The sequence below is a fragment of the Simochromis diagramma genome, unplaced genomic scaffold (genome assembly GCF_900408965.1).
Source record: "Simochromis diagramma unplaced genomic scaffold, fSimDia1.1 OVJJ01000413.1, whole genome shotgun sequence".
Taxonomy (NCBI): Eukaryota; Metazoa; Chordata; class Actinopteri; order Cichliformes; family Cichlidae; genus Simochromis; species Simochromis diagramma.
The window spans coordinates 56,806-71,523 of record NW_024386948.1 but is presented as its reverse complement, the minus strand read 5'-3'; the positions used below and the strand labels follow the sequence as shown (position 1 = coordinate 71,523).

General features: G+C 41.0%; 2 protein-coding genes across 4 annotated transcripts; one reads left to right on the top strand and one right to left on the bottom strand.

Moving 5' to 3' along the window:
* Positions 1-201: 201 nt before the first annotated feature.
* On the bottom strand, positions 202-6,050 carry slx1b (SLX1 homolog B, structure-specific endonuclease subunit). 2 transcript variants are annotated; one of them, XM_040038314.1, is made up of 6 exons: positions 5,779-6,050; positions 5,455-5,527; positions 5,322-5,373; positions 4,068-4,388; positions 3,097-3,312; positions 202-857 (listed from the first exon to the last, which is right to left on the bottom strand). In XM_040038314.1, the coding sequence occupies exons 1-6, from the start codon at positions 5,864-5,866 to the stop codon at positions 828-830; spliced, it is 780 nt and encodes a 259-aa protein (XP_039894248.1). In that variant the 5' UTR covers positions 5,867-6,050; the 3' UTR covers positions 202-827. The 2 variants fall into 2 exon arrangements, with proteins under 2 accessions (XP_039894248.1, XP_039894247.1); XM_040038313.1 differs by having other exon boundaries at positions 5,455-6,049.
* A 110-nt stretch (positions 6,051-6,160) lies between these two features.
* zgc:112271 (uncharacterized protein LOC553698 homolog) lies at positions 6,161-9,837 on the top strand. Of its 2 annotated transcripts, XM_040038315.1 has the most exons (4): positions 6,161-6,274; positions 6,474-6,538; positions 8,538-8,635; positions 9,628-9,837. In XM_040038315.1, exons 2-4 carry the CDS (start codon positions 6,476-6,478, stop codon positions 9,725-9,727), a joined length of 261 nt encoding a protein of 86 aa, XP_039894249.1. In that variant the 5' UTR covers positions 6,161-6,274; positions 6,474-6,475; the 3' UTR covers positions 9,728-9,837. The 2 variants fall into 2 exon arrangements, with proteins under 2 accessions (XP_039894249.1, XP_039894250.1); XM_040038316.1 differs by lacking the exon at positions 6,161-6,274 and having other exon boundaries at positions 6,281-6,538.
* Positions 9,838-14,718: the final 4,881 nt, after the last annotated feature.

Below are 14,718 nucleotides of genomic sequence, written 5' to 3'. Positions count from 1 at the left end.
TAGTGTACAGAAAAAATATGGGCCAGACTTATAGCTCAGGGAACCATAACCAAGATTATACCCCCAAAACAGTTATTCAATTCAGTTTTATTTATACAGCGCCAAATCACAACAACAGTCGCCTCAAGGCGCTTTATATTATAAGGCATAATATTACAATAATACATACAGAATGGAAGAATTAGTTATCAGTCATGTATAAAAACGGAAGATTTTATTCTGCTTTTTAAATAATTAAGAGAAAGTGACAGAAACAAGACAAAAGTTAGGCTGGAGTTCCTGCTATCACTGGGTAAGGGAAAGGCAGGAACATCATGGATATGTTGTCATCACAGGGCTAACACAGAGATTCAACCATTCACACGCCCATATCCACACTTAGAATTACCACGTAACTATTAATTAATACATGTGTGTACTCTGCATATTCTCCCTGTGTGGTTTTCCTCCCAAACTCAGACTCCAGCAGACTGGAACGAAGAGAAGACAGCACTAACGCTACATCACTCGCACCTAATTCAACACTAATAATGACAACCAAAAAAGAGTGTATCCTGCCTCTTGCCCTATGATTGCATGAGTTAGAGGTTCAAATAGATTGTGAATGAGAATTTGCTGTGTAACTCATGGTGAAACGTGGCTTCTAGTGCTCTGAGTAGTCAGTAAGGCTAGAAAAGCACCATATTAATGCCAGGCCACTGACACAGTCGTCACAAACTGCAGATCATGTTGGAAGCACGGTCCTTTCCACGCAGTGCTCCAGTTCTTCTGACAGTGATGTGATGTCCAGTGAGAAGTAAACACATTTTTTTACAGCTTCCCCTTCTTCATATCTGCAGTTTGTCTGCCCAGTGACTCTGTGGAAGATCAGTACAAATTAGCAAAGTAATTAAGCACCTTAAATCGTCTATATTTACTCTTCATTTTATTCCAGATCTACTGGTGTGGTGTACACACACACACACGATTTCTGAAAGGGATGTGACATTTTAAGGCCCAACTGTACCTATATGTCCAGTTACGTAAATTAGAATGCATACAGTCTTTATCAATTAGAGATCAATGAAAGATCATCTGATTCAAATGATAAAATGCAGAAACAAAGTGTGAAAAACTAAGTACATAGGTAAATAGGCGAGTAGAAGCCAGTACTGCTAAGCTCAAATGCACATAATTAACTGATCATCAAGTCTGAGCACTTCTATGAAAACAGAGGTTTTGACAGTTTGCAGATCAGAGTAGTAAATTGTTAAATAGATTACCACTCAGAATACCATACAGCAGGGGTGTCAAACTCAAATACACAGTGGGCCAAAATTAAAAACTGGAACAAAGTCGCGGACTAACGTTAATATTTATTGAAAAAAAAAAAAAAAAAAAAAATCTTCGTCCAGATATAAGAATGAATCTTTTCTTATGGACTCAAATAAGTTTTGCTGGAAAACTGAATATGGAACAAGCAAAGCTTAATACTAAACAATATATATATTAGCTGTATAATACCAGTAGACCAGCTCTAATAGTAATTTGGTATGGCTTCGCGGGCCAAATGTAATTAGGCTGCGGGCCAAATTTGGCCCGCGGGCCAGAGTTTGACACCTATGCCATACAGCATCAGCCTCGTGCCAACAAAACACCAAAAAACAACTTTATTCCGATATTAATCGAATCTAAAATTAACATTGAATTAAGATACTCGTGTGCAACAGTGTCAATCATCTTTGCCTCCAGCTGACAGGCAACTTTAGGCTCACAGCTCCTCCCCCCACTGACAGCTGAAGTAGTTAACATGCATTACACTGAGCAACACTTTCAGAGGAATTTCAGAGCTCAGTAAAACTCTCATTTCAGCAACACTGAAATATTAAACAGTTATCATAAACGTTAGCCTGGCTGGCACACACAATAACATTAGGTGTTTAGCGTTAGCAATTACCCGATAGCCACATTAGCCGTCTGTTATCATTAACATTGCAGCCAGCGAACTGCAATTAGATAAAAGACGAATAATTATTGCAGAGCAGATTACGGACATGTGGATAAGCAGGCAGTTTGCTGGCTGTGCAGAGCAGAGGGGAGACTGTAGCTGAACTGGACAGAACGGAGGGTCCAGAGAGTGGAGAGCCAATCCTGGCAATTAAAGATAAATAATAAAAATGGAATAAATTAGAAATTTGACTGAACAGCACACAGTACTACTAATACAGGATATGAAGCAGGCAAGGAGGTGACCGGGGCAACAGACATCCAGAGGCCCCCCCAGACCACTTCAAGGACAATGGCAGCCCCTACCTGGAGAAGAGCAGAGGTAAGCAGCCAGCAGCCACAGTGCAGAAGGCCCAGGGCCACAGAAATGAGCCCGCAGGTGCTGCCGGCAGCCAGCTGTGCCAGAGCAGATTGAGCTCCAGGCCCAGGACCTGAGACCCAAGAGCACCACGCCCACCACCCAAGCAGGGGCCCATCAGAGCCAGGAGGGCCAGGTCATGCAAAGCAGCCTTTGAGAGTGAGCCACAAACCAAACGGGCACCCAGCCGCAGACACCGAGAAACACCAATGCACCAGCCAGTGGGTGGGGGCGCCAACCAGCACCGGCACCAGAGGTGAGGACCCTGTTCAGTGTGCCCACCTCAAAAGGCCCCATATGTATGTGTCATTAAAGTGTAAGGAATGAGAGTGTCCAAGTTGTGAAATCAGAACAACCCTAGTCAGCACGGTGACCCAAAGAATCAAACACACCAGAGGCCAAAATTCTTCCACTGCCATGGGAGAGACTGATAACGCCATAAGAAAATGATTACTCCGAGTTGTGGCTGGTAGACGTTGTTCTACAAGCTACTGAATCATAGGGTGTACTTGGTTTTCACACACTGCTTTGGCATTTTGTCTTAATTTTGCACATGAAAAAAATAAAATACAAAACGAAAATACAGTGAGACTCCAGTAACCGCCTCTGGCATAATCAATGTGAGCAAAGCTTTTTGTGAGAGGCTTCAGTAAAGAACCAACAGGAGACATGCAAATAATAAAAGTGAGTAATGAACAGAGAGCTGAATGTATTCTATCTAAACATACTGAGCATGAGATGCTGTAACTAACTTGGGCTGCAGACAGCGTGACCTCCTCCAGGTCTCCGAAGCAGCCGTGTTTATGTCGGATGAGACTTCCCCACAGCATCGAGCTGTCGCAGGAAGGACACTCGCCCTCAACTGGCAGAAGGTGGGATGGCTCAGACCTCAGGAAATATCTGGCAAGGCAGATTACATGACCTCTCATCCCACAGGAAGGGTGGACACAGCTCAGCTTCTCTGACACCTCGAAGAGCACAAAAGCATTACATTGTTTACATTACATTAAATTCAGCTAAAATTTCAAGTAAAGTTTGAACTATTACTGATTCTGGGACACAAAATAAACTTTCAAGATATTTTCAGGCGAGACCTCGATTTATGAAGACATCACCTGTTTGTAAAAGTGTTCCCACATTTTCGGAGATGCCTGACATCCCACCAGCTAGCAGTAGATAGTCGACTGGGATGTCAAGGCTCACTAGAGCCAGTCTTGTGTCAAGGTAGTTATCCCCGACAGAAGTTGTTGTCCCTTCGTCGGGAGCCCGACTTTGCACATTATTTTCAACCCTGCGTCGTTTGGATACTCAGGGGAAGTTAAAGTTGAGTTGAATAAAATTCACTTAGATAACTTAATGTTCATTTCAGTATTTTATTTGTTCCTGAGGAAATCAGCTTGGCTGAGACTAAAGTAAAATAAAACAGAGGGACAGGTCAGGAGCTCTGCTGCAGAGAAGGAAGCTCCACACATTCTCTCCACTGCCTGTTTATTTGAAGAAAGGTCATTGAAGTAGGTTAAAATGTTTCTAGATTAAAAAAATATATATCAACAATGTGCTCAGATGGATATGATTTGAAAAACAAGTATCTAAACAACCAAACGATATCTGAGCCATTGAGTATTTTGATGAGTTAATCCTGCTGACCATTAAAGACATCCTGCTGTTTAAACTGAACAGAAATGTGTAAAAGCACTGATACTGATCTGTTAGATGACTCTACCTTGATGTGCTTCTCACAGAGAAAACACATGGACGCCTCCTCCTCTTCCTCGTCCTGACATTGTAGCGAGGGTGTCTTTTTGGCTCTTACGGTGCCAAAAGCGATGGGGATATGGAGGGGAGGCTGCAGGCCAGGCTCAAAGTCCATCCTGTACTCCTGTTTGAGCCAGCGGGCTGTTAGCGGCAGTCTGTTCCATGGCGCAACCCTCAGCATGTTGGAGACGACTCGCCAGTGGAATTCCAGGCTCGATTCTTTTCTGGAGCGCCGAGATACATGCACAAGCCTCCTGGAGGAATGAGGGTGCTGCCACGCCCACTCAAACTGGCACACAGAAACATGACAGTCACACAGCCACACAGGACAGTGTCCAGCTTGGATGGAGCTAGCAAAATATTAATCTGATTTATGTGAAGTATTTTCCTCATTTCACTTGTGCCTAAAACCTTGTCTGTTTTCAGTCTGGTTCAATTCTATTTATATAGACAACAGTGCCACAAGGTGCTTTATACTGTACGGTAAAGACTCTCCACCAAGTAAACACTAAAACCCAACAATGAGATGACCCCTATGAGCAAGCACTTTGCAACAGTGGGAAGGAAAAACTCCCTTTTAACAGGAAGAAACCTCTGGTAGAACCATTCTCAGGTAGGGATGGGAATCTGCAATTCCATTAATAAAATATAATGTTTAAAGTGGTCTTTAAACATTTCAGGGCCCACCTTATCAGCATGTCTCTGGATCGCCCCTCTGCTATCTATGTTTCCGCAAAAAGAGGATTTCTTCTGTTGCTCATGTTGTTGTGCAAAGACGCAATGAACAGAGAAATCAAGTAGTAAAGCTAGCTAACCCTGCTGTCTGGAGCATATTTTTTTTATTTTGAATCATATTGTCCCAGCTACAGAAATGAGGCCCTTACTGTCTCATAACACAAGATCAGCCTTTCTGAAACTCCAAAACCTCCAAATTTCCAGCAACTTTCAAGGCATCAGAACTACCGTACACCTGAGAAGAGGGGAGATGTTGTCTGTTGTGTTTGTGTTTCAGATTTATTGGAAATGCAATTAGGCTGTGACATAAAAAACAGGAGTCTCAGAACACAAACACTATGGTCACCATCTCTTCTATTCTGTGGTTATTTGGTGCTAAGACTAGCCTTATGGGCTTGGGTGACACTTTATTATAGTCACAATGGCGCTCTGAGAGTTTTTGATTCATTTCCATCACTTATAGATTGGACAGTGTCTTGATACTTACCCTGAGAGCAGCAATATCAGATGGGAAGCCGTGGATAATGAGGACCATCTCCCTGTAGACAGACGGACACAGTAAATAGTAACTAATGTCCAAGGTGCGGTACACCGTACAGTATAAAGTTGCGAGGCCCTACCACGGTCCTCTCCCGCTGGTCCTCTTGGCCCCTCCTCTGTGCCTCCCAGCATTGTGCTGTCCTATCCTTCGCTCTGGGTTCACAGTGAAGCCGATGTAGATACGGCCTTTAAATTTTGGATTGATGCAGTACAGCATATACACCCCGAAGAAACTTTCCACCTCCACTACCATAGTAACAGCATAAGCAGACTACTCTCATGAGCCCAAGACTGAATCACGACTTTACCAGATATCGGTCACAGTGGCTAACATTGGCTACATGCTAAAGTATTATACAGGTATAATACACACCAAATAACTCCAAGTATTGTTCAACACTTACGTGACTTTTGCACAAAATCTTTACGTTTTTCATCCACAGTTAGCCACCTCCGACTGCTTGGTCGCTTTAAAAAAAAGTACATACACATAAACAGCCTCTGTATTAGTAGTCGAAAAATCTGCCTGATAAAATTCAAAATTCAAAAAAGCGTAACGACGCAGAGTAGCTAACAAAAGCGTAACATCTTATACCAGTCAGGCTATACTAACACATCTATGACTAAAGATGTCGGATACGTGCAGTCTTTTCTGATTCATTAATCGAAACTGCAAAACTTTAATTTGGCTTTCTGCATAGACCTCTAGTGTTATGATTTGCTATTTTAAATAATTGGTCCCGCCTACTGTATGTACGGCTCTCAAATGATTGGGCACTGTGTAATTTGTCACAATGCAATTGGTGTTTCTTTCGGTCTGTTGTGATCTTAGCGCCGAAGACTGACGCCAGTAGGACGTCCGCACAGAGTCACTAAGGAGCGACAGCATCACAGCCTTTGGTAATACTCTCATCTTCAACGATTTAACAGTCGAAGAGTATTTTTCTTTTAAATATACCGAAAATGCACGAGTGAATATAACGCCCTTATTTTAAGTGGCAGTTTACATCAGTCATCAGATCCAGTGTGACAAAGCAGCTGCCGGTCCGGCTAACCACTAACCCTGCAATCGGTTTGTTTCCGTTTTTATATCATGTAGACATGTCAGTAACAGCTGATCACATCCGGGACAGACTTATCAAAGAGCTGGCGGCAGTGCACGTGGTAGGTTCAAGGCTGTTCCTAAGAGAGAGAGAGTGTGAGTGTGTGTGTGTGTGTGTGTGTGTGTGTGTGTGTGTGTGTGTGTGTGTGTGTGTGTGTGTAATACGCACATTCAAAGTGCTTTCAGTCATTAACAACAAAACCTTAACTTCGAAGTAACATTTTACAGCTACAAGGGCCCATTTGTAGCACAGTGGGTTAGGTCTGTTGCCTCACAGAAAAAAGGTTTGAACCCCAGCTGGGTCCTTTATGTGTGCTATTTGCATAATGCCCATGTGTCTGTGTGATTCCTCCCGCATTTCAAAGACATGTCTGTTAGTTTAATTTGTAATTCTAAGTTGGACATGGATGTGAGGTAGAAGCACACCTATCTACATAATCAGTTTCTTCAATTCCAACCTCTCCACCATCACATACAAGACAAAAGAGCTGTCAAAGCACATCAGGGACAAGATTGTAGACTTGCACAAGACTGAAATGGGCTACAAGACCAAAAGAAAGAAAGCTGGTGAGAAGGTGACAACTGTTATAATTCAGAAATGGAAGAAATATTAAACGACCCCCTATTATCCCAGGTTGTATGCCATATGCAAGATCTTGTGAGGATGATAACGGTTGAATCAGCCCAAAACTAGACAGAAGAAGTTGATGATTTCAAGGGTAGGTAGGACCAAGGCCACCTGGAACACCACTTGGAAAACACACTACACTGTAACAGACTGAAATCTGGGTTGAAGAAGGAAGGAAACATCTAAATAATCAGAGAAGGCTTGAGAGAAAGCGCAGTAATAGGGTGAAACCAAAATTTAGCTTTTTGGCCTCGACTCGACTCACCATGTTTGGAGAAAGAGAAATGCTCAGTATGACCCAAAGAACACCAAGCATGGAGGGTGAAACACTATACTTTGATGGTGTTTTGTGTTAAGGCTTCAACATACAAACACCTGCACACTTTCCAGCCCACTTAAAATCCCGAGTATAAGAGATGATCCTGTCGAACCTGAAATAACTGGTGTGTTTTGAAAATGTGTACAGAAAGTACAGATATTTGTTTAAAAATGTAGGGAGTAAAAGTACAGTTGTCAGAAAAATAAATACTGAAGTACAGATAGGTTAAAAGTATATTTAAGTACAGTACCAATGCATTTGTACTTCATTACTTTCCACCTCTGGGCAGGACCATGTATCATAAAACATTGAAGATGGGTCTTCCATCACAACACTAACCCAAACCATACCGCCAAGGCAACAAAGGAGTGGCTAAATAAGAAGCACATTAAGGTCATAGAGTGGCATAGCCAGTCTCCAGGACTCCAATAGAAAATCTGTGGATGGAGCTGAAACAGCAGCCAACAAACCTAAACAGCTGAGAGTTTCTGTGAAGACTGGGCCAGAATGTCTCATGAGATGTGTGCAAGCCTGGTGACCAACTACAAGCTTTTTTTAGGCAACAAGGGTTTCACCACCACTCACTCATATTTTACACATGACACACAAATCAATTTATAACTTTTATGTAATGTATTTTTGCCTCTGTTAAAATGAAACTACCATAAAAAAATCAGAGCTGTAATTATTGACACTATGTTGTAATAATGTGCATTGCTGGAATGAAAGAAGGTACACTTACATCAGTGTACTTTTCATACTTTACATGAGTTCTTTTTCTAATGGCACATAAACCAGTATATTTCAGAGGAAGTACAGAAGTATAGTAAGGTGTCAGTTTGGCTTCTGGCTAATGGTGATGCTATCTCACTGTTTTTAAACGATGCAAACAATGAATTGATTAATGCAGCAAATAATATGAGCACATCATTTGGTTATGAAAATGTTAGTTGCAGCTTGATACTCAATAGTTTCACTTCACAGAACTACTGCAAATCTACCTTTTTATAATAAAGGATGAGTAATAATGACCTTGAAATGTATTTTTATAGAAGTATTTAGATTATTTGTCTTAAGTAAAGGTACTCACATACTTGATCTTGTGCTTAACCAGGAGGTGGAGGATACATCAGCCAACAGATGTGCTGCCAGCTTCAAAGTGCTGGTGGTTTCGCCCCAGTTTGAGAACAAACCACTGCTGCAGAGACACAGGTAATAACACATGTGCCAGTGTGTACGCATGAGGTGCTGATGACAAAACAAAGCTGTGGATAGTTTATTTGTTTCTCTGTAACCTTAACCTTCTTGGGTTAAGAAGTAAAAAAGGCTCAAGGGATGAACCTGTGTTATGGCTACATGTAACAGAAAACTAGGCAAAGAATTTTATATTGTGTCTTTAGACACTTTAATAGTAGTGCACTGCAAAAACACATATTTTGTTCCAATTACTTTAATTGAATATATGAAAAATGTAAACAATAAAAAAAAAACAAGTATTTTTGCAAATACCAAGTGATTCCTTAATGGCTATTAGTGCAAGACTTTGTATGGCTTGAGTCCTTTAAAAATTAGCAATTTTAACAGGAAATGAAACAAAAAGAGAAACAAAATTGTATATTTTTGCTTCAATTCATCATCGGTATGTACAGAGGAGGTGGGGAGAGAGGTTCAACATTGTGAGTGTGTAGAGTCATCTTTAAAACACAGTGGAGGCTCTGGTCGTGGTTTCAGCCAGTGGTGTGGAGCATGGCAATGATCCCACCAGTGCAGTTAAATCATACCTGGATAGAAGACCACACAGTGGAGCACTGTCAGTCATGGACTAGCCTCCCCAGAGCTCGACATTATTGAAGCTGTGTGGGATTATCCTGACACAGAACAGAACAAAGGCAGAAACCTCCGAAGAAGAGCTTTGGATTTCCTTCATGAAGGGCAACTATTCCTGAAAATGACCTGAAGCAGCCTCAGAGTGTTCAGTGTTGCCTTTCAAGCTGGTTAGAATTGTGCAACATATGTCTGCAGATTTCCATAAACCACAGCAAATATTTTCTATTTTCCTGGCAAAATATAAAGAAATGAAGTTTAACGCAGGACTTTTGCTCAGATTATACGTCTGTGCGGGTTTCAGTGAAACTCCTTTCTAGCCGTTTCTGCAGCCTTAAAGCTCGTCATGTCACTGTGCTGTGTGTACTGTGTGTTGGCAGGATGGTGAATACTTGTCTAGCCGAGGAGCTGAAAGAGATCCATGCTTTTGAACAGAAGACCCTCACACCAGAACAGTGGAAGAAACAGAATTCACAATGACACACAAACACTGTATCACGTTGTTGCCATAAACACTCACTGGATATGTAGAACGGATACACTTCTTAAATTCTCTTTAATCGACTGGCAATAAAACTCTTTGATGCTTCCTCCTGTCTCTGTTGAATCATTTTTATTGGACTCTCTGCTGTTTTGACAGCACAACATCATGTTTTTTTATTGCTAATAAATCATGATAAATACATTTAATGAAGTTACAAATCCCCACTGCAGAACATGGTAAATGGTAAAAATGGCCTGTATTTGTATAGCGCTTTTCTACTCCCTAAGGACCCCAAAGCGCTTTACACATTCAGTCATCCACCAATTCACACACACGTTCACACACTGGTGATGGCAAGCTACATGTAGCCACAGCCACCCTGGGGCGCACTGACAGAGGCGAGGCTCATAATTTATATATAATTTATTCTGTTTATTTTATTTATATGGCACAAAATCAAGTAAACCCTCACCTCAAGTCAGTATGTAGTTTATCTCATCAGTGCATACCATTAGATAAGGTGAGGTGATGGTGAACAGTTTATTAAAGAAGATCATTGATCATAAAGGTACATCGTTCACCATCTCACAATACTGCGATTGCAGCCATTCCCCAACTCCAACTATGGTGTACATGTGATTTATGTAATGGTGAGCGTGTCATTTTAAGGATGTGATTAATTCCTAAACTTATAGTGATTCAAGTATTTTAAGGAGCAGTGCTGTTATATGTCATATGGGGATGCTGCTGGCACACTACATGTCCCAGTGACCCCCAGGATTACAGACCAGTGGCACTGACTTTACACGTCATGAAGATCCTAGAAAGGCTCGTCCTTGACTGTACATATACAACAAAATTGTGGATTGTTGATTACCTGACAGGAAGACCACAAGGTCTGACAAGGTGATCAGCAACACAGGGGCGGCACAAGGGACCTCTCCCCTTGGACATTGTGGAGGACTGTAAATACCCTAGAGTACACATAGGGCATATGAAGGGTCAGAGCAGCTGAGGTCTTTTAACATCTGTGAGAAAGTGCTCATGATTTTCTACAAGTCTGCTGTGGTCAGTGCCATCCTCTGATGTTGCAAGTTAAGGGGCCATAAATGCCAACATCAAGTGCGGATCAAGAAACTGGTTCTGCAAGGCCAGTAATATTGTGGGGGATGGAGCTGGGGTGGTGTTGGAGAGGTGGATGTTGTCCAAGATAAGGACAACGTTGGACAGTACCTTCCACCCACTCCGTGACATGCCAGCACATTCAGTGAGAGACTGAGATTACACAAATGCACCACTGGATGACACAGGAAATCATTCCTGCCTGTGGATATTTGTCTGTACGACTCCTCAGTGTAATGCACAGTACACAGTGCAGTAGTCACACCCTTTTGCACATCCTCCACAGTGAAAATAATAAGATTATACAGTTAGAGAATCTGTAACCACATAATTTCTTTAAGTTAATAAAGTATTTGATTATGATTCATTATAAAGTGCTGTCTATATCAAGCTTTTTTTGTGAAAAGTGCATCAACAGCTATCACAAAATGATGCACTCTAAACCCTGTAAGAGCGTCACACACGTATGTTCCCAAGATAACGTTGGAAGGAGTGTATAAATGGAACTTGCAGAGACGTTCACTGTGTATGCTTTTCCTTCCTTTCAAGTAAATAAATGCGTTGGAGCTCGCTACTGTGTCTCACTGTGTCTTTTTGTGTGAGACTTTTTCTAACAATAGGTTATAAATGATTAAAATCACTTGGTGTATGTGTGGTTTAAGTGGAGTATTGTTACAGTGATTTGAAACTCGTACATAGGTCTCAAATCTGCCTTAAAGACTGTGAGAGAAACAATAAGTCAATAGTTTCTAATCATATTTTCATGGTTTCACGCACTTTTCACACAGCATTAGGTGCTCACCTGAGCATGACACTATTTGTGTGTGAGCATATTTACTGGCTGATATGCTTTTGACCTGAACTTGTGACTAAGCTATTAATGATCATGTGCTCCCAAATAAAAATAGATTCAAAGAAATAATAAAATCTTTCCATCTGAATTTTTCTGTTTCTGTTTGCTTTATACATTTTTTGGTGTTTAAGTATAAAGTACTTGGTGAAGTCAGTGGGTAAAGTTAGCATACGATATTGAGCATTTTTTAAACGAGTGATGCTGTATAAAACAGCTTCTTAAAGGTAAAAAGGGTCTTAGATGAAGACTTTTTAGGCTTATGACATTTTAAATATGCTAGTATATTTTTGTATGTGTAGAGGTGTTTTTATAGTGTGCCATTGCATTAAAGGAACAGTTCTGAAAAGATTCCTCCACCTCTCTCCATTTTTTAGCTAATGATACTGTCGTGACACAAGCATGTCATGTGGCAGGCAGAATGCAGGACTCTGCAAACAGTCAAAATCACAGCTTTATTGCTATCAAAAAGCAGAGAACATCAAGTCAAGTCAAGTGATCTTTATTTATATAGCACATTTAAAGGACATCAAGTGTCGGCCAAAGTGCTGAACAGAGGGATAATATAATCAAATTAAAATAATTAAAATAGATAAGATCAAAACATTATAGAAAAGATTGTGAGACATCCATATATGTTTGTAAAAATATATGTGTACATGCAAATATGCACATACATATACAAAAGTGTACACATTCACACACAAGCACACATACATGAACATAAAATACATGTATAAGTATACACATGCAAACATCATCCAATGAGATAAAAGACCAGAATAATAAAATAGGTGTCAGAGAGATCTGAAAGCCTTGGAAAATAGGTAGGTCTTCAGATTTGATTTGAAGAAGGAGGAAGAGGGAAGACTGTTCCAGAGTCTCGAGGCGGCAATGGAGAAAGCCTGTCACCTCTAGATTTGAACTGGGAGTATGGAAATAATAAAAGCGTCTGACTGGAGGAGCGCAGAGTTCGAGTGGGTAGGTGTAGGCTAAGGAGATCTGAAATGTAACCTGGAGCCAAACGATGGTGAGGTTTAAAAACAAATAATAAAACCTTAAAATCAATTCTATATTTAACTGTCAGCCAATGTCTCTACATGCTAGTATCAGAGTAATACTTTCTCTCTCTGGTTGCGGGCGGGACAGGCTTGAGTGACACATGCCTAAATAGAGAGAGTTACAGTGGTCAGTCAGAATCAAAAGTACAGTAATCAATGAGAAATACAAAGCTACACTCAAGCAGAGGTGGTACGCATCATGAGGGAGAGCACAATGAGGAACAGAGGGAGATGCAGACAATATATACACATGGGAACACAGCTGAACTGAATCACAGCTAATGAGACAGGCGGAGCAAAGCTGAACATCACACACAAAGGACAGAATAAAACAGGAAGTAACATGCACACACAGTGAGACTCAGACTAAGAAACGTGAACGTGACACTGGGATCAGGGATACGGAGAGACATGACAGACTGGGGAGACAAAAAGGACAAAATACAAAAACAGACAGATGCCGACATATTTCAGAGGTTTAATATTTTTTATCCACAGCTTTTGAAGTCTTTATATAGTATGAGGCATACAGTAGGTATGCTGGTACACAACATGTGTTGCATCAAAGGTTAGGGCCAACATGCAGCCTCCGTACATACAATCCAGTAGCTAAAACCAAGCAGAGCAGCCAAGCTACTTTGAGATCTGACCAGCAGTTGGTGGTATTACAAACTATAATACATAATATTGGTAGAGAGTCAATCTGAACCCTCCCTTAATAATAAAAGGGCATCTTGTAGTCCAAATTCCCAGTGATGTGAAGTTCTCACTGTGAATATGTGCAAGCTGCACAAGCTCCATAGTGGTTCCAGCAGCTCACCACATGATTCCTCTCATGGACTCGGGTACAGCGGGATCTCAGAATCGCTGTCAGGAGGTGTTTTTTTGTGTTTTTGTTTGTTTTTACCAAGGATCAGCTGGTGGTGGGTGGACTAAATGGATGGAGCCTAATTGATGTCTTCACTCTTGCTCAGCCAACTCTCTTTGCTTTTCACGTCAGTGCACAGGTGAAGTGCAGTGCATTTGTGTGTGGTTAGCTAGACTCGTCAGCTCCTGCAGAGAAATCAGGCCTTCTAATTTAACCTCTGTTATACATTTCAGGGCTAGGTTATTGATTTCTTGCCTTTTCACTCCTACTTGAGCAGATTTATTTCAGAGTGGTTTGAGTCATTGTGAGGAGCTTTGTTTGCAAGGCCAGTTTGTAACGTGTGTTAACATAAAAAGCTTTTCATCTTCAACTCAGAGATTTGTACTTAGTGTTAATTTCAGGTGGTGTATTCCTTTGGTCTTTCTGCTGAGCAGGACCAACTTGGCCAACCTGTTTTTGCCTTTGCATATTTATTGACTTAATTTGTAATAACCTTTTGGCCAAGCAGCTTTATGTAACCAAACTCTATTCAAACACTCCTTCCAGGGCGAACATATTCAGAAACTCTCAGGGTTGAAAGGAAAGCATAAAGTCATAATTAGCTCTTAAAGAGAAATGTATCTGGTAGAAAACATCAGGTTTTATGTCACATGAACATACACTTGCTCTGTCCTGAATAAATTATCCATCCTCATACACTCAGGCTCAGACAAAGACACACACTTTTCCCCTTGATGGCTCTTCCATTAGCACACCTCAGGAGGGTAAGTGGTGGAATTAATCCTCACACACTTGACACTCTCGCTCTGTTTCTGTTTCCTGTTCTCTGAGGGATGAAATAAAATCAGCATTCAGCCATTTCTGATCTAAACCTGATGCTTGATGCTGTCAGGGGTGTGTGGTGAATGATCTGCTACATTCAGAGGCATTATACTTACTATGTTCCACTTGTTTGCATTTTAGTCTAGCTTCTGGGGTGGCAGATAAGTCATAATATATTCAGGAAAATGAAAATACATGTAAGGTCACCGACTCACAGTCAGTCTAAAAATATTTCCTGAGAAGGAAATTCATTGATATGGTGCC

Excerpts from the sequence above, each read along its gene's own strand:
- zgc:112271 (XM_040038315.1), top strand. The coding sequence starts at position 6,476 with ATGTCAGTAACAGCTGATCACATCCGGGACAGACTTATCAAAGAGCTG. Across the intron at positions 6,539-8,537 it reads AGCTGGCGGCAGTGCACGTG|GAGGTGGAGGATACATCAGC; the intron begins GTAGGTTCAAGG and ends GTGCTTAACCAG. Across the intron at positions 8,636-9,627 it reads CCACTGCTGCAGAGACACAG|GATGGTGAATACTTGTCTAG; the intron begins GTAATAACACAT and ends GTGTGTTGGCAG.
- slx1b (XM_040038313.1), bottom strand. The coding sequence starts at position 5,627 with ATGGTAGTGGAGGTGGAAAGTTTCTTCGGGGTGTATATGCTGTACTGC. Across the intron at positions 4,389-5,321 it reads CTGATATTGCTGCTCTCAGG|TTTGAGTGGGCGTGGCAGCA; the intron begins GTAAGTATCAAG and ends TCTGTGTGCCAG. Across the intron at positions 858-3,096 it reads TCACGCTGTCTGCAGCCCAA|AGTCACTGGGCAGACAAACT; the intron begins GTTAGTTACAGC and ends GATCTTCCACAG.